This window comes from Apaloderma vittatum, unplaced genomic scaffold (genome assembly GCF_000703405.1).
Source record: "Apaloderma vittatum isolate BGI_N311 unplaced genomic scaffold, ASM70340v1 scaffold6405, whole genome shotgun sequence".
Classification (NCBI taxonomy): domain Eukaryota; kingdom Metazoa; phylum Chordata; class Aves; order Trogoniformes; family Trogonidae; genus Apaloderma; species Apaloderma vittatum.
Window position 1 is genome coordinate 5627 of NW_009718737.1, and position 24202 is coordinate 29828.

Here is a 24202-nt window from a genome sequence, read left to right on the forward strand (position 1 = left end):
GTCTGTTCTCCCTAGTGGTGAGTGATAGGACAAGGGGAAACTGCCTTAAGTTGCACCAGGGGAGGTTCCGGTTGGATATTAGGAAGACTTTCTTTGCTGAGAGGGTTGTCAGGCAGTGGAACAGCCTGCCCAGGGACGGGTTGAGTCGCCATCCCTGCAGGTGTTTAAGAGATGGGGAGATGTTGTGCTGAGGGACAGGGTTTAGTGGTGGTAATAGGGCTAGGAAAAGGTTGGACTCAATGATCTTGAAGGTCTCTTCCAACTGAAACTGTTCCATGATTCTATGATTCTATGGTTCTATGACTGATCGTGGCTGGGAATTTATTCTGGAATCACTGGAGCAAAGACATCTTTCACCAAAGATGTACAGGGGAGCTCAAGACAGCGAAGAGGCGGAGAAGCAGCGCTCATGCCGTAGGAAGGAAGCCCTTTGTGAATAAATATATCCGGACAGGTAATTTACCTGCCACGCAGCAGGATGTTGACCCCCAGTTTAATTATTGAGTCATTTGTCCTTGACAGCTACTGCTGCTTCTAATTAACTCTCCTTAATTAAAGCCTCTAGTTTTCCAAGTCCATTAGGCATGTATTTACTGGGAAGAGGGCTACAATGAAGAGGAAGAGCTGGGGGGGTGTCTGATGAGAAATGACATGTCCTGCCCCAGTGGAACTGGCAAGTTATTTACTTATCACGCCCGAGTGACAGGCTGGAATCAAACCTAGATCTTCATCTCTATCCCCACAGGAGCATCTCCCCTCCCATCAGTTTTACAGCCATCTGTGTGTGAGGCTTGTTTCTTACCAGCTTCTTACCTGTTTCTTAAAAAAAAAAAAAAAGAAAAAAAGAAAAAAAGATGCTTCAGCTCCCTGGGCTTTTCTTTTCTGTGTTGCTTCTTTCTGCTGAGTTTGTAGGTCAGGTGGATGAGGCACAGGATATCAAACATGCCAGAGGAATTCAAGGTCTCTAATTCAGGCTAAATTAAAATCGGCGTCCCGGGATGCCGCAGAGGTAACCAAACATCCTCGCTGACTCTGTTAAGGGTGCAGAATCTGGTTCCACCAGTGGTCTCATAGGTGCTTTTTGCCTTGCTCTAGTTAATAAACTGTATTATCATGCACACTCTACTCAAGGCTTTGAAATCAAATAAGCTCCTCTCTTAATCTTTCTGCACTTTTTTGGGGCTGGCTGAGTCTTGAAAGATAGCAGCATTCACAGAACCCACATAGCTTGACAGAGTCATTGCTCAGTGTTTTGGAAATGTATCTTTTGACTGTTGGGAAGGAAATCGGCTACTTAAGATGCCTTTTTGTACATTTAAATTAGCTTAGGCCATCAGACTGAATAAATCCCGCTGCTGTATTAACATCCAATTATAACAGCAGAGATTGAGCAATGATTCATGTTTTGACCAGAATGTTGGCAGTTTAAGAGGGGAAAAAGAAGTAATGTATATTGAAATAAAAAAGTCAAAAATGGGAGCCAGAAAATTATGACTGAGCACATAGCAGGAGCTTTTGTGAATATATAATGGCAGAAGTAGGAGCCAAATTTCTAACAGGATTAGCTGTTACTGTCTATCAGATCCAAACCCCTCAATCACTTTGTTTTAAATGACTTTCTGTAACTCATTCATACTAGGAATAGAGGATAGAAGCCAGGCTGGAAGCTGGATAATCTGCAGTTTGGAGTTTAGGCTGGATCAGAGGTGAGGGGTGCCCCAGTGTTGAGTGAAAAATCATACATAGCAGGTGAACTCTGAACCGTACAGCACTTTGCAGATTATGCCAGATTTTTCAAGATGTCCTTGTGAGCCAGAAACTCAGGAACGATTTCTTTGGGGACTGTGAATGAACGTGTTGATGAAGTAAATTATCTTTCTGAATCCTGCCACAGCTACCGCAGCTGGACCTGCTCATCGTTTTCTTGCTGCCCTTGAGAAGGACACCAGATTCATTCACCAGTTGTCCGACCTTGGCTTTGAGATTCCATCTTTCTCGGGATAACTGTGATTAGGGGAAGGTCTAGATGGATAGAAGTCTAGGGATAGAGATCCTGACCCTTTGGTCTTCTCTGTCCAAGCAAGGTGCCAGTCGTGATGTTCCTGGGTCTTCCATGCTCTCCAGTGCACAGCAGTGACCCTGGAACTCCCGTGGTGGGCTGGATGCTCTGGAAATTCTGCCTTTTTTGGAGATGATAATTTGTCCCTCTGGTCTCGTGGACGAGAAGCTCAACATGAGCCGTCAGTGGCACTTGCAGCCCAAAAAGCCAATCGTGTCCTGGGCTGCATCAAGAGGTGTGTGACCAGCAGAGTGAGGGAGGTGATTGTCCCCCTCTGCTCCACTCTTGTGAGACCTCACCTGGAGTGCTGCGTCCAGCTCTGGAGCCCACAGCACAAGAAAGATCTGGACGTGCTGGAGCGTGTCCAGAGAAGGGCCACGAGGATGCTCAGAGGGCTGGAGCATCTCTCCTGTGAAGACAGACTGAGAGAGTTGGGGCTGTTCAGTCTGCAGAAAATAAGGCTCCGAGGAGACCTTATTGTGGCTTCCAGTATCTCAAGGGGGCTACAAGAAAGCTGGGGAGGGGCTTGTGAGGGTGTCGGGTAGTGACAGGACTAGAGGGAATGGATTGAAGCTGGAGATGGATCGGTTCAGATTGGACGTTGGGAAGAAGTTTTTCCCCATGAGGGTGGTGAGACCCTGGCACAGGTTGCCCAGAGAGGGGGTGGCAGCCCCATCCCTGGGAGTTTTTCAGGCCAGGCTGGATGGGGCTCTGGGCAGCCTGATCTAGTGGGGGATGTCCCTGCCCATGGCAGGGGGGTTGGAACAAGATGATCTTTAAGGTCCCTTGCAACCCTGACAGTTCTATGATTCTATGTTATGGACAGAGCCTTGGAAGCACAGCAACATCTAGATGTCTATCAGCTGTGTGGACAGGGATCTATAGGAACCTTACCTTCACTTCTTCAATATTTCAATGAATCTAAAGCCTAAGTACATGGTACTTACTAACTTAGTGTTCAATAATGAAGTCTTTTCAGGACATCTTGCATAAACTTGCTTAGGTGCCTTAAGCCCACATCTTCAAAGACATTTAAATAGCACCTACTTGAGCTGCCTGAGACCTTACTTTCAGCTTCAGCTCTCGTTGATGAAGTAAGGATATGTGCTTTACACACATAAGCCCTTTTTACATCCGTCTCTTTTTACATCCGTATTTTGCTCCAGCACAATGAAGCCAAAATATGAGTTAAGCTGTGAGCGCTGCAGCAATATAAATGACTCTAACCTGGCTCATGGCACCCCAAAATGAAGAACACCTTGCTTTTAATCCTCCATCTGCTAAAACCCTGGTTGTCTTTGCTGCAAAATGTTGAATCCAAGTTCCACCTGGATGAACGGGCAGTGGTAAGGAGCCTCACCGAGGTTGGGAAATGACCTCAGAAGATTCGTTAGGCTTTCCAAGGATCAAGAAGGGGTGGAAGGAGCAATCACTGTCTGGTTTACCACGGAGATTTCAACATTCAGTGCTGTCTAGTCCCTTCCACGCAGCAAATAATGGCAAGGCACTGTAATTGGGAGGCTGCAAGAACTTTTCTTTTTCAGCTATTTTAGGGGCAGCATAGAAAGCTGATTGCTCCCAGGGGGCATGGTCAGTTCTCAAAACTTTCAACACGGAAAGCTGAGCTGAATTAATTACAGTCTGTGTTCCAAAAGAAAATAAGACCTCTGATGTGCCTTATTTGCTTGATGCTCTTTTTGTTTTCAGCTGATGACCCCTAGGTAGCTTTCCTTTCAGTGGCAGCTCCTTTGCTTTTTTTGTAGTTTCTGTTTTTATTAATTAGAAGGCCTGACACTTACAGCCCAAGACATTTATCAGCGTGGTACAATTTTAATTAATCTCGCAATAAAGCTACTTGAGGTGAACTCGTAAAAGGTCTCCTATAGGAGGAATAACATGTAGCAGTGCAAATACTGACACAGGACACTTACTCTGATGTGCTTGACAGGACGTGGGATGTAGTTTGGTGCAAGCTCGTACATCATGGCTTTGCTTTCAGGGACAGCAACACAAGCAAGGTGTACTCCTACACAGCATGCCAGCTGCATCCTGTAGAGTCTGAGTACCCTAAATACGCTGAAAAGGAAGCATTTCTATGAAGACGAAGATCTGGATTCCCAGTAGGTTCCTCTTGGCTCTGAAAGGATCTTGGATATCCTTTGATGGCTAATTAATGAATAATAATACTAACAAAATTTATAAAATCTACTGGTTTTTGTAGCATTTGCAAAGAAATAGCAAGTTTTAGTCCTCCGGGACTTCTTTCTTGTGCATATATCATAGTCATAAGTGGATTTTGACTCAGAACATTTGAACTCAACATCATGGGATGTTGGAAGAGTGCGTATTCTGATCTAAACTTCTTAACCGAGGCTTACTTCTGTAAGACAGATGTAAACTAGCTCAGAAGCCAAGCTTAAGAAAAACTGTCTAAGGCTATTGGGGATATATTGAGCAGCGCCATATGTTAAACTGAAAATAGTTTGGATAGAAACTGCATAGTCAATCCTAACTATGGTCACAAATTTCTAATTCCAAGGTGGAGATTATGCCATCGACTGCATCTGGATGGAGGAATGGCAAATTTACAGTCTTTCAAAATTAATTATCTGCCTCTTCTACAAGTCCTCCAATGTTCACAGCAGACATGGTCAAGCTAGATGTGAGCAAGGAAAAATAATTTATAACATGATTTTCTCACGTGGAAATAGTAAGTGGGAATGGCTGACGTAAGGAATTACTAAGTCTCCACCGCTTGATGTCTTCTTGTAAAAAATTGCATGTCTTTTGGGAAGTTGGATGCAACACTGACTATTGGTTTCCACACAAGTCTAATTGAGTGAAATCTTGGATCGTGAATTTATATTTGTTGAGCAGTTGATGTCTTCTTGACCTGAAGATTAAGGGAGGTGGAACAATTGCATTCATGGCTACACCATCTCACTTTTGAAACTTCTTGATACTTGTAGAAGTTGGAATCACTCGCTCCCCATTTTGATCTTCTCATTTTTGTTGCTCTGTGGTCTGTCCTGATTATGTTCTTCTCCTCATGGCTATAGATTCAGTTTGAGAAAGATGGTTTTGTGATGTTTTTCATGGTTTTTTTTCGCATTCTCCCTTTTTCATTAAAAGCTTTCAGTAACCGTAGTTGGTTTCTTTGGGTGACTTGACAATGGTGCAATGGTAAATAAATCCTATTGTATTTCTATGTGAAGTTTTCTAAAGCTACTGCCACCTGCCAGAGCTAAAAACCCATATTTTTCAGCTTTTGCTCATAGACTATCAGCTACCATGTGGGGTGTCTGTGCAAGGGTTAGGAAGACAATTTCTACTACAAACAGAAAAGGTCTTCATGAACAGCTGGAATTTTGCCTGACATATATTTATATATAAAAGCTAGTTCTTGGTTCATTTACAGATGCAATCAGAATGAAACTTAATCTGTCACTTCACAGCACAAACTCTCTTGAATGTTGCACCAGGTAAAAATTGTCACTTGGATCCTTGCCATTTGCCACGAGTAACTGTTTGGCAGTTGGTCATTGGCAGTTCTCAATGGTGTTTCTTCAGGATAATGCCACACTATATCATCTGAAGGAATAAACTCTCCCTGCTGACATGAGCTGGGGTGAATGCACTGGCAGTTGACTGTGTATTACAGAAGCTCTCTGAAGCTTTATTCAATGGAAAAGAGACTATCAGGTCATTGGGCCCAACCTGTACGTTTGGCATCAAAAGAAGTAAGGGGCTTACAAAACCTAATAGGAATCGAAAGGCTTTGGTCCATTAGACAGGAGGTCAGGCTAAGCAGTCCCTTCTGCCTTTGAAATCTCTGACTTGAATACTTTAATTAAAAAGGAAGAAAGGAAAAAAAGGGAAAAGGTAATAAAATGCAGTATCTTGGCAGTAGATGGGTGTTTCAGATCCACCTCTAGTGCCTTCTGAGATTCACAGTCGGGGTGACAGCAAGATCGTTCAGTACCCAGGCTGGCAGCATCTGTCCTTTTCTTGCTGGGAGCAACCTCTCCAGGGATGGGACAACTGATACTTGGAAAGATGCATGTGCAATAGGAAGTGGAGCTAATACTCTCCTGGGACCAGTGGTGGTGCAGGAGGTCATGTGAGGAAGACAAAGACATCACGAGACCTCAGTTCTCACAGGAAGCCAGAAAGTAACAGGGTCCACAACCAAAGTGTAGGAGAAGTTGAGATCCAGCGAGTTTAACTCGTTGCAGAGGATCACACATTGTTTAATTGTCTCAAGGTACCACATCATCACAGTCTGCACACAGCCTTCCTGACTTGCTGATTCCCTGTGAAACTGTGTGAGGTCGTCTGGCAATGGTGCGTGAAAGGCCGTGGGGAGGAGAAGGTGCTGATCTCAACAGGGATTGCACCAAGTTGAGTGCTGATCTGGGCAGGGGTTGCACCAGGTTGAACTCTGGAGCAATCTGCAACCCCATCCCTGTGTCTGCCCCAGGTCTGTCGAGCTCTGAATGGGTGTTCCTCTGGGAGGACAGGCACCCTAGGAAGAGGACAGGGTGGGTGGCACCTCCGTCAAAACATTATGGGTGTTGCAGAGCACTGTGAAAAGCCTGACAGGTTGTCCCCTTTCCTCCTGCAGCTCACTCGAGTGCCTGTGGAGTCGTGTAGCCAGTACGAGACCTGCAGCGAGTGCTTGGGCTCAGGCGACCCTCACTGTGGATGGTGTGTTCTTCACAACACGTAAGTACCTGCTGGTGTTTGCCACCACCCCAGCCCTGCTTTTCCCCCAACCATCTTCCCTCAACAGCTGTTATAGCACATGGCACAGATGCAAAATATTGTCTCAGTCTCTAACTGAGCCGGGTGAGCCTGTAACTCACCCAGATACCTCCAGCAAGGTTTCAACTGAGAAGCATTTTTTGAAAGACAAGGGCAGAGAAGTGTGATAGAGGTTGGTGGGATCTCCTCAATCACCTGGTCAACGGTCTTCTGACTGCACTGTGAAAGCACCTATCCACCTGGCACACTTTGAATCAAACCCTCTGGGTTATAATTACCTTCTCTGGGTTACAATTACCTTCTTGTTCCCATCGCTTAGGGCTGTTTGGTTCTGACTAGCAGCCTGGCTCAGAATGATCTCAGCACCTCCAGCTTTCCATGGCTGACCTGAACCTCTCCTCATGATCTCTGAGAGGAACCAGGCCCCTGTAAGCATCATGGGGTCCACTCCAAGTTCAGTTTGGTATGTTCATGTTTGGTATGTTCATGTTCACCGTGAGAAAATGTTGACCCTGAAGTTGAACGTTTGTACTGTGTGGATCAACTCAACTGTGCCAAATAAGCACAAATGAGCCAAACTGCACATTTCACTTATCTGACCAGGATGATGAGCAGATTTAGCTGTATCCACATTCTTGGGCTTCTGTGTAACAGGCCAAGAGGGGATCACACTTCACTATGCCGTTATTCTAAGTGCTGGTTTATCTAACACCTTGCAAGGAGCACTGCATCCAAGTGTCCTCAGAACTGGGACATTAGTTCATTGGCTTTGTTTTCTGCAGGCTTTTAAATGATGCAATTGATCTTGAAGTTTCCTCTCTGCAGCCTTCATTGTCAGTGATCTCCTCCTGCAGAGAGCCCTCTGCCAAAGCCGTGGAGAGGGAGGTGTCAGTTGGCTGAGCTCCTGCCTATGAGTGGCAGGGTGGACTCATTTGCCAAGAACCTCTCAGCAGAGACTGTGGCTGGAAAGTGCATGGGATCTGTCTAACCAAACACCTCCAGCTGAGTGTGGCTCTGCAGGGTGCTGTCACTCCAAGTCTCACAGTGTCCTTGGCAACGATGGAAGGTTTTTCTGATGGACTTTGCTATTGCAGTGTTTCTGTCTTCTCTGGCCAAATTCACCTCTGACTTCTTCCTGTTGAACTTACAAACCCTCCTGGTGGAGACGGAGATCCAGCTGAAGTGATCCTCCTTGCTACTTCTCCTTTTTGGAGGAGAAGAAGAGGGAACATACCTGTGCCATATTCCAGCCTTCTGTGGATGCTCTTTAGTTTGTGTGAGCCTAATCCAAACCCATGACAGTCTGCTTAAGTTCAGATCAGATCTAGGTGATCCATTCCAAAAGTTGTCCAAAAATTTGACTCAGGCTCTGGAACTGTTCAAGGGATCGTGAGTTGGTTTAGATAGACAAGAACTCATGAAACTTTCACTCTGCCGACCTGAGATTATTTCCAATTGATATACAGCTCTATAGTGCGTTTCCACATCATTTTATCCTGCATCCATCCTATACAGAACTCTGTTTTTCTGCGGATGGCAAAGAGGCACAGACTATGTGCAAGCAGTACAGGAAAGCATGAATTTGGCCATTGATTGTGCCACAGCCATGCTAGATTTTTCACCTCCTGCTGTCCAGGGTCACTGGCAACAAGCAAAAAGTGCATCCAGCAACAAATCCCCAAAAGAAGAGAAAAAGAGCAGAGACAACTGCAGGTTGCCTGGCAGATGATTGTGAAGGAGTGTGTGAAATGTGATGGCTGATGAAAAATGGTGGAAGCAGCATTGACATAGTTACAAGAAAGACTCCTATAGACTCAGTCCTTCAAGTAGTTTGACCTTACAGTTGGATCTGGCTGATGTCAGGATCCCCATGCCCTCCTCCCTGTGGTCATTTAACCTCTGTTTCCTTATCTGGAAAAGACAGGCATCTCTTACTTATGTAGCTTGCAGCAGGGTCACAGAAATTAATTCCCTGTGGATATTTTTTTAAGTAGTTGGAAAGAAAATGTGATCAAATCTCACTTCAGTCTGTTCCTTCCCCCTAGCTTCCATGGCAGTCAAGAAATCAGATTTCCAGTTCTGGTTTGAAATGAGTTTTCAGCGCAGCTTAAGGTGTTCCTCTCTGGATCTGTTTCCTCATCTTTTTAGGTAGCCCTGAGAGCAGAGGAGCGAATTACATAGAATTATAGTATTGTTTAGGTTGGAAAAGACCTTTAAGATCACCAAGTCCAACCATTAATCTTGCAGTTCCAGGTGCACCACTAAACTATGTCCCTAAGCACCATACCTTACATTCAACAAGATTTAGCTGTGAGCATATTCAGGGTGAGATTGCCTTAATACTAAGTCTCTTATCAGAGAGACTTTTTGCACAGCAGAACACCCTAAGATTCATTAACTGACTTTTCCTCAGGTGGGATGCATCGTCAATGACTCCTGCATGAGGACCTCTGAGGATATGTGCTATTCTGCTATTCTACAACTACCTGAAAAGCAGTTGTAGTGAGATGGGGTGCAGGTCTTGCATGTAACAAGCCATAGGACAAGAGGAAGTGGCCTCAAGTTGTGCTAGCAGAGATTTGGATATTAGGATATTAGGAAATATTTGGATTAGGAAAATTTGGATTGGATATTAGGAAAAAAAAATCATGAAAGGGGTTGTCAAGCACTGGAACAGGCTGCCCAGGGAAGTGGTGGAGTCTCCCTCTCTGGAGGTATTTAAAAGTTGTGTAGATGTGGTGCTCAGAGACCTGGTTTAGTGGTAGACTTGGTTCGGTTGGACTCTATGATCGTAATGATCTTCTTCAACCTAAACAATTCTACGATGCTATGATTCTATACACATTTCCCCTCGTGAGTCCTAACCCTTCCTTCTTCCCTCCCTGTGGGAAATCCCAGGGGCTTTCTAATGCCCGGTTAAATCCAGCTGTGTTGATGTGGGAGATGTTTTGTGGAAGGGATGGAGCAGGAGGTCGGGCTGTGCAAGACCTGGGGTAAAGCGGTACTGGAAAGTAGATTGCCTGTCAGCGATGCCATGTCTTTCACTCATATTTTTCCTCCAGTATAAACCATCAAGAGGATCAGCGGTAGACTGGGAGACAGATGAAAACTGCCAGCTAGGGGTGCAGCATCTGTGTTTTTGTTTCTTTTACCTGGGTCTGTCTTATTTCGGGATTTGCGACTCTTTTCCCTGGAATCCCGTTTCCAAGCTACCCTCACCTCCCACCCCGTGAGAGGTCTGGGAATGCCTGGGGACAGCTCTCCATCCATCGTCTCACGGCGGAGCTGGGCTGTCTGCGTGGAGGGCGGCGTGCCAGGGCTCAGGAATCGATTTCCACGGCTCTGCTGTCCTAACCTTACACCGAGAAACTCGAGTCCTCTGAGAGAGAAAGAGACAGACAGACCCACAGACGGCTGCAGGAGAAAAGAGGGGAGGGGGAAGGATTGATTGGTTTCTGCCCCGAGAAGAGGAGAACCGATACAGAGCAGGTCACCGGAGCTTTTCATCTCTGTATTTTTAGCCCCGATCTTGCCCCCCCCCCTCCTCTCTTTGTCCCTGCCATAGCTCAGCTCACCTCCTGGGCTCTGTTCAGGTCTCTTTAGGTGATGATGAATCATTTAGTCGGTGTAAATTGAAAATGTGGCACTCGGTTGCTGCATGGGTCTCCAGGGGAGGGTGAGGGGCTGGGGTGGGAGCGGGGAAGGGAGGAACCAGGCTGAAAAGCTAATAGATGGCACAGAGGTGCCTGGTCGCAAGGTCAAAGCAATGTCGCCAGCCCGAACAGGGGGCTGCAGGGAGGGATGCAGCCTGAAATGAATGGCAGCTTCCTCCTGTGTCAGATGCCACCCGGTATCTGACCACTCCTCTGAACCCCTTAGCAAGTTTCTTCTGTCTCCATCCATACCCAAACTATTACCCTCCTCTATCTCCTTTCCCCCTCACATGCAGAGAAGTGGAGATACCAGAAGTTATTTGCCTCTCCTCGAGGAGAGACAAAACCTTCTGCAGCTGAATGAGGCCTCACTATAGTTGCCTGGCCCAGCACCAGCTCCAGAGGAGACACGCTCAAGCACCAATCCATGTGCACGTTGGTGACCACACAAGCTTTCAGGCCAGCACAGTGTCTCTGCGTTGTGTTTAACACCTCAGCTGTCACCACAACGAATATTTGGTGAGAAGACCTGCTGCATTCCTATAGGGAGGGGCATATATAGGGAGGTCTCTTCTATATGGACACCTTGCCGGGTGCAGAAGGGACCTGTCCCAGCCTCTTTTGTCTTAGCTGCCACTCCTAGATTTTCACTGTGCTGCCTTGTTTCATCCCAAGTAACCTCTACTTCTAGGATGAACAGAAACTGTCTTTGAGGGAGGATGCAGCCCCTGGGCACCAGCCTCCTCCTCTTTCTGGGATCTGCCCTTGCTGTTATGGGGACTCCTCTGTCAGTGGGTCATAAGTTGCAATCACAGAAGCAAATAATGATATTTTCTGGGAGGACTTACTTATGGTATTTCAAAACTTTTGGGTTTTCCCCAGCTTGTAGTGGGCCAATTATTTTTTTTTAATCACAAATGTTCTTGAAAGCTATTTCAGAAGGGGCTGATACCATTTAGTAATTGGGGAATGATTCATTTAGACCTCAGAATTTCTTATTTTGAGGATTTTATTTCAGGTTTTAGTAAATTGCTTAAAATTTGAAAGTAAAAAGTCACCCTGAATCAAAGCATTAATTTTTTTTTTTCCTTTAAAATGAAACATTTGGGCATCTGTGATTTCCTTCTCCCCCAAAATCCTTTACCAGCTCTAGAGACTGAGCAAAGCAGGCTGTCAACAAACACTGCTGGCTTGGAGGAGCTGACATTTGCTGTGGAGGGAAGCAGGATTGTTTTTACATCACCAGCCTGTCCTTGCTGCACTCCTCTGCACATGTCCTTTGTGTGTCCTTCTGGCACCCGAGGACCTCACCTTGGGACCCCACTTGGCTCTGTTAGCTTTGCACCCCAGTTGCAGAGGACGTGCCCCCGCACTCCTGAACCAGGAAAATAAGATGTAGAAACATTTTGCAGGTGTCCTCACTCCATGAATGAAACAAAACCAAAAAGCTCTTAGATATGGGCTATTCTCGACACCTTCCCAGATCCCTTTGGCTCTGGGTTAGTCAAGGCATGACCAAAACTTGGTGCACACAAGGCTGAAGCTGAGCATGGGTTAACTAAATAGCTGCAGCAGCAAAGATGGTGTTTATGAGATGCTTGAGAAGTCATCTGAGAAGGTTTTTTTTTTGGTTTCTCCATAAAAGGACAGCCCTGCTCAGAAGGGTTGCATGTTGTCCTCTGGCAGCAGACACCTACCCCGGTGTCTGGGATGTTATCCTCCACGTCCTCCTGCTTTCCAGCTCCTCTCGCCTGCCTTGTAGCTGCAGGATACTTGTGTACCCAGAAATTACAACTCTGGTTTCTAACAACATGTGGAGGGGAAAAAGGCACTTAAACAAGTCGTTTTCTAGGGAGTGAAAGATTAGTGTGTAGGGGGAGGGAGGTTTGTTTTCCATGCTCAGACTCATTACCAGATCAGGGAAAAAAAAAAAAAAAAAAGAAAAAGTTACAAAGTGCAGCTCCTGCTGTCTGGTCTCAGCAGGTAACCCGATGCGATGCTGCTTGCAGAGACTCATTGATCGTCCCTGGCTTTAACTTTCTTGGTCAAAGTCTTCTGAATCACTAGAGAGTCTCCGGTAACCTAAGCTGCCTACAGATGCTGCAATAAGACCTTTTTTTAAAGGGTCTTTTTCTTGCTTGACTTTCTGCTGTCTGAAAGACCGTGACTGTCTTTCAGGCTGAGGTGTTTTCTTTCTTTTCCCCTTCACCTCCTTTCTTTTCCTTCCCAGCCTTTTCCTATGCTTGTGCATGGGAGGGAGGATATCTCAAGCACTGTGTGGGGAGGGGGTGCTGTATGCATCAGGCTTCAGGGACCCACCAGGGCAGGAGGATGGAATATCACACCCAGTCCTGTGCCACTCTCGGCTCTAACAGATAGTGAGAAAAGAATGATTTACTGGTTCTTGCAGGGGCTTGTGTTCCTATAAACCCTCGCCTTCCACCACGAGAAAGTAGGGCCTCAGTTGTCCTTCCTTTGTACTTGCCATGTTGTAATGTTCCAAGGTGCAAACCGGAGTCCCTTCAGTAAGTGAGAAATTTGAAGGTGTTTTTACATTTGTCGGACATGATGAAAAAGCCTTTGCACTCATGTTTGGGACCTTTTCTCAAAGGCAAAGTTTTCTGTATCCTTTCCTACCTTAACATTATCTTGCCATGGGTCTTGATGCCTTCAAATACCTGTGAGACCCTCTAGGTGTTCAAGTTACATGATAATTTTTCTAACCTTCCTAAAGGTGGATCAGCAACATGAAGAATAAATATTTCCCAGCGCAAATCCTGCTTTGCCTTGGAAACAGGAGGTTTCCAGATATGTGCTGTTGGTACATGAAGGAGAGAAAAATGTAAATGCTGGAAGAAAAAAGCAATTGCAGGACATCTGAAATCTTTCACTTGGTTTTAAAGTCTCCAATCATTTGTCGGTGTTAGCACTGCCAGTCAATGGTGGCAAAGGGAGGAGTGAACCAGCTGTCTAGATGTCTTGTCTTCAAACAGTGCTTGCTGTGACTCCTTCCCGCTCACCCTGGGTGCTCAGGCAGCCTTCCACATGGCCTGTGAACCTCTTCCATCTGATAGCAAAGGAAAGTGGAGTCGTCTTCCTGCAATTGGCCTTGGCACAGAGTGATTTCCACTTCTTCTCAGGTAGTTATCGAAACTGGAGACGGCATTTCAGCCTTCGCACGGAGGGGAGCACGCAGCAGGGGGGCTCCATGGCATGACACTGGCCCATTAAGCATTCTGCACTGAGCCTAGATAATCTTTAATCTGTCTGCTGAGGTATAGCCAAAGTACCCATCATTTCACACCTAGGCGTTGCCTCTCCTTTGGAGCAGAGGAAATAGCCCCAAATGTGACAGCTCTGCAATGGCCTTTTGAAATGGGATCAGGGCTTTTAGCCCTGAGAGCAGGAGGAAATTCTTGGGACAGGGAGCGTGTCTACTGATGGTGATAAAGCCCCGAATGAAACAGAGGCTCCTGGGAATCCCGTTTCACTAGAGATGGGCAACAACTTTGAATAAACCACTTTGAATCAGTCCTGTATCTTTGAGTGGAAGAGCCAATCACCAGCCCTAGAGAGCTGTCCCATCGCTGGACCTGCACGTTGTGCGTCCAGCACCACCGATGTCCTTCTATTCCTCAGATGCCATCATGTCCCTCTTGGGAGCACTTTTGCTGCTTCAGTCTCCCTAGCAGTGTAGGGCAGAGCTGTGCCCTTCACAGGTTGATTATCTCAGTGGCCGTGGCTGCCTGAGGCAACTTGAGGAGAGCACTGGGCACTGCGGACCATAAGACGCAGGCGTGTGGTAAATGTGTTTTGATAACAACCTTCTTCCTTGATTAGCTTATTTTGCTAGAGGGCAGCGAGGAGGGGTGGGAAGATAATTAGTTTGTGCAGTGGGTTCCAGCAGAAGCTTTCTCCTGACGCAGCCCTGTGAGTTAGTTGTCCTACTTGGGATTTGTCAACATTAGCAACTCAGGTTTAGCGTTGCAGAAAGTTCAGCCTTTGCAGAGAAAGATATGTGGGGTTTCTTCTTCTCTGACGTAAAATACAGCACACGGCCTGCCATGGGCTAGGAGGTGTGTATCGTGCTAGGACATGCAATGAGAAAAGCAGAACAGTGCTCAGTTATACCTGGGGGTCTTCTAGAGGACCTCCTCTATGCTGGTTCCCTGACAGGGGACACACCTTTGGCATCTCAGTGGAGTCCCTGGGGTATCTGAGATGTTCACCTGGGGCTGGCAAATATGATAAAGAGTTTACTAGAGACCCATTTCCTCTGGACGATAAGATGGGGACCAGCTGGGGGGCTGAGGACATCTCAGGTGACTTTAGACCCCTGTATGTGGGTTACAAAATAGAGGCCGACTCCAGCATGGGGTGTCTTCTGCTCACACACTCTCAGGGCCGCCAAACCCTAGGCTGGGTTTTGCAGCTTGACCAGTCTCACTCCTCCCACGAATTTTAAAGTCCTCCAAGGTCCTAATTTTCAATAAAGCAGGGGCAGCATTTTCTGCAAGGCTGTGTCACTCAGTGAGTGTCATGATATGTGGATGGTTGTTGAAATTCTGTCTCAGTTGCTCGGCTGCTTGTAGGGGATTTTGCTGTATGATGTTCCCCGGTGCCTCTGCAGCCAATGAGGGAAAATGGCACACTAAACGAGCTCTCCCCAGGGTGAAGGGACATCTGCCTTCCACTTCCACCATTGCTTCTGTGACATTTCATCATCCTCGACCTGTGACAGGTTTCAGAAGGGAATAGAGATTGGGTGTGGGGGAGGATGAGGAGGTGCAGAAGTAGATCCTTTCCCAGTTGTTTTCTCTACCAGGGAGATTTTATTTCCCTTTCATATAGTTCTGTGGTCCTAGAGGTAGTTTGTGTGAGTTCACAGGACCATCTGAGGTTGATGCTAATTATCTTACTCTGCTGTGGGACTTTTTAAAATTTTTTGCGGCTTCCTCCTTGCTTTGATACAAGCATAATCTCTTCCTCCTGTCCACAGCAACATGCGTAGTTCTTTTGTTTGGTGAGTGGATCTGCACAACTCACAGTTTTGTGTTCTTGAACATCTTGTCTTCCATCATTTCCCACTTCAGATATGTCTTTCAGCAGCTTTTGAATAGCAGACCATCAACAGCAGGAACTATCTACCAAGGTAGACGCAGATGGTTTAACTCCATGAATTGCAGGAGCCAGATAACAGCTTGATCTCTCGCCTTGTAGGGAGATATAGAAGTCCCTCCCTCACATACAGCATGACATTCAAGTAAAATGTCTTGCAGATGAACCCCTCAATTGCCGCAGTAGTGAAGACCAAGCCCTGAGTGTCAGGAGGATGCAGAGGAGAGCAGGGAAAACCATCACATTGCCAGGGCTGTGGTTATATGAGAGATGAGTGGCAGATCTGGACATGAAACAGCATTTCTTGCCTCCTGTTCCAATAGATTGAATTAAATTAGTTTCTGCCAGATTAAGGGATACATTTTTAATAGAGTCTCATCCCTGGAGGCAGAGCTAGACTGGAGTGGCTAATGGCTGAATGCAAGAAACCAGGATATCCAAAGAAAACATGTTTTCTTGCTGTCCTCCTGCCTAGGAAGGCAGATTCATGGCGAAGAACCAACATGTTCACTGTGAATTTCTTCTTTTGCCACTGGCTATGGGCTTCTTTATGCTTTTTAAGGACATGGGACAGCCCCACTACAAGCAGGCATGGCTGTATCTTGTAGTCACAGAATCACAGAGTATTAGGGCTTGGAAGGGACCTCAAAGGATCATCTAGTCCAGCCAACATTACCAGCCCTTGCTCATGGATGGAAAGGCAGCTTTCTGATTATTTTCCTCTACTGTCTACTTCCCTGCCTAGAAAGTTGCACCAGCAATTAGCAAGTTTTTTTTTTGTTGATTGTCTTGTGACAAACACTAAAGAGAAAGTTGGGAGCAGAGGAATACGCTGAGGAGGAGCAGAAATGTTGAAGGGTCTGCTGGTAGATAGTGGAGGAGATGGAGGATGATTCCACCTAACCTGGCTAAAGGGATTTGAGGGACTGTGAATAACATGAGGAAGTGGGAACTGTTGTGGGCTGAAGGTCAGAGACACTGTTGGAAAAAAAGATCTGAGACAGTTTCTGACTGGGAAGAGCAAGTTCTGGACCCCTTGCTACATTTATAAAGGGGTGCTGTCATGATTCTGGTTACAGAATTTTCCTTAAGCAAGAGAAAGCAGTTTTAATTTCCCTGCTCTGCTGTAAATACCTTACCTGGTTTTAGACAAGTTACTTAGGGCTGGATTTATCTCATCCACTACTTCATTTCTTGTCTCAGCAGCCAGAGCAGAGAGGGACTTTTTCTGAACATGCTCACTGTAACCCTGAGGTGTTGAAGGCAGTGGTGGGAATTTCCCTCTGGAAGTGCCAGTTTCTTTTAGTAGCTATTGGGGAAACCCAAACGACAACAATGTCAAACTTACAATGACTCCAAACCTTAATTTCCCTGTGGTTTAGCCCCTTGGTTTTAGGAGAGGAGTAACAGTTCCTCACCTCACAGATGGCTGTGAGGTCCAAAGCTTTAAAGAGCTTTGAATGACGAGCAGCTCACAGAAGTCCTGTAGAGAGCTGGACTTGACGCCTGCAGACACGCAGCTAGTACTGACTGCAAAGCATGACGATAATAATTACATCTCACCAGTAGCTGAGTAAATTTTGGATTTAATAGAAGCAGAAGGAGCTTTAGCAGTCATGGTAAGCTGCAAACACATGTGTAGTTCCTTGCTTAACCCAGTAAACCTACCTAAATCACCCTGTGATTTGGAAGTAGTGCCAGAAGGGTTAAAACAGGGAGGACAAAGAGGAATGAAGCAAAGGCCTCTGTGTCTTTCTTCTCCCTCCTCTATCTCATTCCCAATGCCTCCTGCCCCTCCAGCCCCAGGCAGTAAAGGAGATCTACATTTTAATTGAGATATGTTAAGAAAATAATCTCAATCTAACTCACCCATGCCTGGAAGGCTTCTGCCGTGTTACCTTGGTGCAGATGCTAAGTGCATATTTTTTGGGGGAGGGGAAGGGGTGAAGGGGGGATTTTTGTTATATGTCTCTCCTTCTTCCATCTCTGCTTGATTCCTAGGTCAGGGGAGGATGGCAGAAGTGAGTCCTCTTTATTCTCTCATTTGTATTAACAGGGGTCTCATTGCTCAGGGCTGGTGTGGGGACGTGACCAGAAGAAAGCCAGACTCCTTTTATTTTGTTACAGACCCAGACTTTCACTACCAAGGCGTGCAAGATTTGTCTGCAGGCTTTCTCGGCTGCAGCAGAGAGACAAGAGTTCCCATGAGCTGCCCTTTCCCTTGGCACCCCAGGAGCTGGATGTAGGCAGCCAGACACGTCCTGCCTGCTTGGAAGGGACATGTTTTCCAGCCAGCTCTGCTGAATGAGCACTAGATTATTTTGTACAGGGCAAGGGGGCAGAATTTCAGGTCAGATAACACTTTCCTATTCAGTCTGTTCCTTGTCTCTTAGAGTTTGTCTGGCCTGATAAGGTGCTATCAGACAGGAGCATCTCTGTCAAAGCCACCACTGGGATGTGGCTTTTCTCCACTCCTTGCAGGCTTCCCTGGCCCTCTTCCACCCAACTGCTCTAAAAAGCCAACCTGTTAACAATGGTAGGAGTATGTCAGGATGCTTGCCAAGAGCTCTGTGCACTTCTCAGGAAGAAAAGAAACTGCAAATCAGTCTGATCCCTTCCTCATTTTCACCCAGTCCCAATCCTGCAAACAAGTTTACGAGTAACTGAGTGCATGATTAACTCAGAAAGTAGAATGATTTTTCCATCTTAATCCTGTTGTCTTATAAATTATGTTTTCAGGTATGGATCTGAGTTCTACAGTCTTTCTGAGTAGAGAGTCAGTATACCTAGATATGAATGTCATTTTCTGCGTGGTAGGGACTTAATTCTCTCTAGTACTGTTAGGGCAACCGTCTCTGCTCTCTGTTGCCCTCTATGCTTTCAAGGAACAAAAGCAAAATAAACAACCTTTAGGATTCCCTAATGGAGGTCCTGGAGGGGTTGATGAGAAAGGAAGGAGAGAAAATCCGTTGCAAAAGCTCATCTGGCCAACGGACAAAATATCATTTGGCTGCCTCTTGAACTGCTTAGGAGCACATCAGTCCAGTTATATTTAATTCACTATCAATTGGGGTGAGCTGAAGAAGACAGCCTTCCCCACTACCCCCATTCCCAAACTAAAAACTAAGAGAAGTAAATACTTCGACTTTTCAATCTGTCTGGATGTTCAGGGATTTTACCATTAGTAAAAAACAAGCGAACAAAAATAAACTCATGCAAACCTTAATAGTGAAAACATGCATAGAATGAGCTATAGTAAAATAAATTAATGCTATTAAACATTACACTCTGGAGCTTTATGGGAGTACAAAGCTCCTCTGATATGATCTTGACATTATTAACATAATATAAAGAAACAAAAAATAAATAGCTTTCTGAACCCCAAAATTAAGGCTAAGCAGTGTTATAACATATTTTTAGACACCTGAAATAGCAACTTGTCTCTGTCTTCTCATTTCCAGATGAAACACCTCTCAGAAAGTAGATGGGAATTTGCTGTCCCTCCTGTTAACTCACTCCGTTTTTTCCAACAGTGTGAACAAAAGTAGAGCAGAAAATCTGATCAGGGTTACATTGGGAACCTGGAGCAGACACAGGGTCATTGCTTTGGTAGACAGACAGACTGTAGTACAGAAACATGGATGAAATGTCTTTCCCTGTTGACTTGATTTAGATTTTGCTAAGTTAATGCTATGGAGTTTCTTTTGCTTAAGGTAACCGACTGGAACACTGTAACTCTTCTGCCTGCGTTGGGAAAAAAAAAAAAAAAGAAATAGGACAGGCTTTCGGAAGGGCAAGCAGAGCTGTTTGGGTGAGACGAGACTGGCCTGGGTCTCAGTGAGTCTAGAAAAAAAAAGGCAGACAGAGGCAAGACCCCTTATTGCATGGATTGAGGGATTAAATGCCTATGAAAGAGCAGGGATGTTTAATATGTGGGTAGTCTTGGCCCAAGAGGGAATGGACATAAACTGGGCATTTAGTGTGTAAGGCAGAAGAAGGTTTCTGGCTGGGAGTAATGAGGTAATCTTCCACTGGGATTTGTGAGTGCTAAACATACAGCTGGTTTTATGATAAAGCTTGATAATATTTCTGTATAAGCTGCTATGGAGGGGTTGCCTGCAGAATAACCGAGTGGATCAGACGGTCCTTTCCACCTCTGTGCATTGTGTCTGAGACAGCTAGAGTCCTTTCTCAGCTCTCCTTAGGACTCTGGCTGTGACCTGCCAAGTGTGTCCATATGACCTGGGTGCTGAGAATCCATCATAGTCCAAGGAAACCCTGCTCCTCATCAGTGCACTCAGTGGAGTCTAAAGTGAGATGCAACTCACTCTGAAGTAGACATGAGGCTCCAATCAGTTACCAAAACACAGATATTTGGTGGTCTTTCTGTTTGCTTTGACCAAATCCTCCATAGGTCTTATGTCACAGTTGCCATCCTGGTGTGGTTGTATTGGACACCTTATATGTGGTCAGCTGAATAAAGCCATAACGTTAGAGCAGCTGCATCAGTTCTGTGGGGTCTGGTGACTTTACCCACTAAATCTCATGTCCAGGGAGCTCAGATGCCAGCTCACACACCTAAAGATTGACATATAAGTTTAAGAATCTCAATCTACCATTTGAATCCCACCCCTACTATATCTACATCTCAGATTTTCCAGTTGGTATCACAAACCTGATAGTTCACTAAGTCTCCAGAATGAGAGGGGGGCTTTTTGTTATGGCATGCAATCAGCTTTTGCCCCATGGATGGGTGTTATGTAGGTGCAAATGGTATTGGCAGCTCTTGGTCTTTAGGAAGAGGTGTTGGGGTCTAGGATCAAGGTGGTCGATTGGAATGACTTGAGGTAACAGGGAAATTTGCTGATGAAACTTATAGCAACATGATAGAGCAATCCCTCCATCAGGTTAGAGGGAAAAAAATGCTCCCTTATGACAAATTTAAGAAGTAGGAACATATTATAGCATGGGGTTAAGAGCTGGAGGAAGAATGAAGAACCAGATAAATAAGATCTCCCTTTAGATGTTACCATTGCGGCCCCTTGCACCAAGGATGTGTCTTCATGGGCAGAGATCACAGGTGACAGAGAGGAACAAGCTGGAAGATTTGGTCAGCAGGTAACCACGTAGCTGTGATTCTGAGGACACTGAGGAATGATCAGGGATTTTCCTGCAAGGTACAGACATGGCAGGTCCCATGGGACATCCAGAGAGACTCCAGCAGGAGAAATCATAGAAACATAGAATGGTTTGGGTTGGAAGAGACCTTAAAGACCATCTTGTTCCAACTCCCCCACCATAGGCAGGGCGACCGCCCACTAGACCAGGTTGCTCAAAGCCCCATGGAACCATTGAAGGTCATCATTCAACAAAAGCTTCCATAGACACTATTCTGAGGGAAAATAATACAAATCACCCGGGCTCCTGGTCCATATAATGTATATTTGTAGCAATAAATAAAACAACTCCAAGTAATGTTAGTAAGCACTGGAAGATAGCTCTTCGTGCGGCAAAGTTATTAGAATGTAGTTTTGCTTGGGCCAGCTATCGCTCCTTCAAACAATTCCTGGACATGTTTGGGAATTAAAGGGGTCAGGGAGGATTTCCACTAGGTGTTTTGGAAGTTAATAGAGTTTAATAGCACGAATGTGATCAGACCATGTCATTTGGCCTCAGGATCAGGGAATGTTTCCTAGTATTGTTTAATATACTAATGGGATGTTGCCACAGCTCCCAGTTGCAAGGAGACAGAAGGAGGAAAATCCTGGAGGAAAGACACAAGCTGTTAAGATAACAGGCTAAAAATCAGGACTTTCACAGAAGCATTTTCTCAAATGTAAAAGCAGGCACAGAGATGGTGTTTGAATGCATAGTTAAGAATACAGAGTAGGAAAAGTTTATGAGGAATAACGAAACCATTTCAAAGAACAGGAGCCAACACAGGAAGGAATATGGCTCTTGCCAATTAAATAAAAATTAGGTGAAAAAGAGGTTTTGAAGGTTGAAACTCATTGTCTAAGGGTGAAGTCGTAATATGCCTTTATCCTTGAAAAGTATTTAGACTTCACCTTCATAAAATTTGAGTGAGAATCAGCAAAAATCAGTCCCAACAAATGCTCCTTTTAATAAGGACACATGAAAATAGGCAGTTAGACAAAATTAAATATATACTTATTTCTGTACACATGCTAGTAGCCTGCTTTCAGTGAATATGCTAATAGGATACACAGCCCAAAACCTTAATAGAAGCAAGCTCATCTGTGGCATAAATCACACAGGAACAATAGAAGAGGCCAAAGTCGGTTCAAGAAAGGCTTTTATGTTAAAGAAAATGTAAAATCAGAGAAAGAAAATAGGGTCAATCTGTGCACGAGTGACAAGGTATCCCTGGGGACAGGAAGGGAATGGTGTTAAGGCTGGTTTATTGACCACTTGAAGATGGTGAAAGTGACTGTGACATGCTGAGAGAAATCCAAAAGGTTGGGAGGGCAGAAAATGCTGTAATGAGAGACTTCAAGTGGCCTCGTATGCAGCAAGCAAATGTCACAGCACTTGGAGCTTGTACCTGTAAACCCCCTAAAAGAGAAACAAGCCTGGATTTACTTTTAGGATTTACTTACAGGACGTGCTGCAAGGCAGAACTATTAATGCATTGCTCTGTAAGAGTGACCGTATGGTACTCAAATACAGTGTCCTGTAGATGCAAAGTAAAATAAATGAAAATTACAGTGAAGTTCACCTTTGAAGTGGAAACAACACAAAAATGAGAAGCTTGTTAAAAGGAGCAGCTTTACAGTGCTTCACGGTATCCTGAAGCCTGTGTAAAGACATGATATTAGAGGCTTATTGGGAAGTTATATGAACTGTGAAAAAAAAAAACCTGAAAGGTGGTAAGAGGGAATGAAATAAAACCACTTAAAAATACCTGCTTAAACAGCAAGGTAAAGAGACACTATTCGAAACTAGAAGCTGGACTCAAAGGAAAAAATAATGAAGAGATCACTAACTCTGTCGTATGAGTTGCAAAACAATTGTAAGGCAGCCTAGATAGGAAACACACTGCTAATCTCATAAAAATGAATTATTAAAGTGTAACAAGGTTCCCCTGGAAGTTTACTTTCTCAAGGGCACAAGCTGTCTGAAGTGTCTGCCGTTAAAGGTTTATCAAAAAAATGCTTGTAGTGCTTATGCACTTTCGTAAGTGATATTCACTGAAAGATCTTAAAAAACTCTCATATGAAATAGCTATGTTATTAAATCTGTTGTACACCTCGTTACTTATACCGGCCTTGATTCTGGAGTAATGAAAGGGTTTTTTTAAATTGGACTCATGAAGGGTTCAAGAACTAGAATCCAGAAATCTGACTTTTTTAACCTGTTACTTTGGCTGAACCATGATTAAGAATAGATTGACAAAAAAGCATATGACATGCTTGTGGGGGGGTGAGGGGGGTGTCACAAGTCATTTATTGTTCTTTAAATAAATCAAAGTCCACGTGATATGGATGATGCGGTTAATACAGAGGAATTAATGCTTTTCCCACAGAGAAGAATTTAAACTATGCTGTCATGGGATGGGAAGAAGAGTCTTCTGATAGATTAGTAACCAGTTCAAAGATGGGAAATAAAGAACAGGAATAAAGGGTTATGATGAGGGGGAGGGAATACCCAGGAGGGGTCCCATGGGACTATGTCAGTTGAGCATAGCGCTAGCAACGTTAAGGTCGCGGGTTCGATTCCTGTTCGGTCCCCATGTTTGCCTGGTCTAGTTGAGAGGTGGCATCCTTGTCCATGACAGGGAGGTTGGATTAAATGATCTCTAAGGTCCCTTCCAGCTTAGGCCATTCTATGATTCTATGATTCTATGATTCTGTGATTCTATGATTCTATGATTCTATGATTCTATATGTTTCTATTGTACTTAGAAGCGAGTTAAAGGGTAAAGAGCGAAGGAGAAAAAGGTGACAGAGGGTTTTCCAGGGTTGTCAAATATCAAAAAGTCTGCAAGGAGTTGTAGAAGGAGTATACAAACCTGAGGGTCAGGGTAACAAAGCATAGCTGGGGGCTGAGGTGTGCAGGGCTGACCGACCGAGGAAGCAGACAGCTCTGCCTCGAGGTGTTCGGTGGCCAGCTGGAGCAAAGCAGGTGGTGAAGTCAGCCTGGGTGGTTCTCCACAAACCTCAGACAATACGGAAAACATGAAGCAGGTTTTGGAAATGGATGGAGAGAGCATTTAGGGGTGTGATTCTGCCCCTGTGCTCAGCCCTGGTGAGACCTCCTCTCGAGCCCTGTGTGCAGGTCTGGGCCCCTCAAGGCAAGAGAGATCTGGAGGGGCTGGAGTGGGTCCAGAGGAGAGCAACGAGGCTGGGGAAGGGACTGGAGGGAAAGTCCTGGGAGGAGAGGCTGAGGGAACTGGGGGGATTCAGCTGGAGGAGACTCAGGGGGGACCTCATCACTCTCTGCAACTCCCTGCAGGGATGTTGCAATCAGGTGGGGTCGGCCTCTTCTCCCAGGCACCCAGTGACAGGACGAGAGGGCACGGCCTGAAACTGCATCAGGGGAGGTTTAAGTTGGGTCTCAGGCAGCCCTTCCTCATGGAGAGGGGGCT

At 45.3% G+C, this 24202-nt stretch overlaps 1 protein-coding gene across 1 annotated transcript in view; it reads left to right on the forward strand.

Moving 5' to 3' along the window:
- Nucleotides 1-6683: 6683 nt before the first annotated feature.
- Nucleotides 6684-24202, forward strand: part of LOC104274659 (plexin-A4) — a gene marked incomplete at both ends in the record, with an annotated part of 130152 nt that continues 112633 nt past the window's right edge. The window contains one exon of the mRNA XM_009870353.1: nucleotides 6684-6784. Coding sequence (XP_009868655.1) covers nucleotides 6684-6784 — 101 coding nt within the window. The remainder of the gene's footprint in view (nucleotides 6785-24202) is intronic.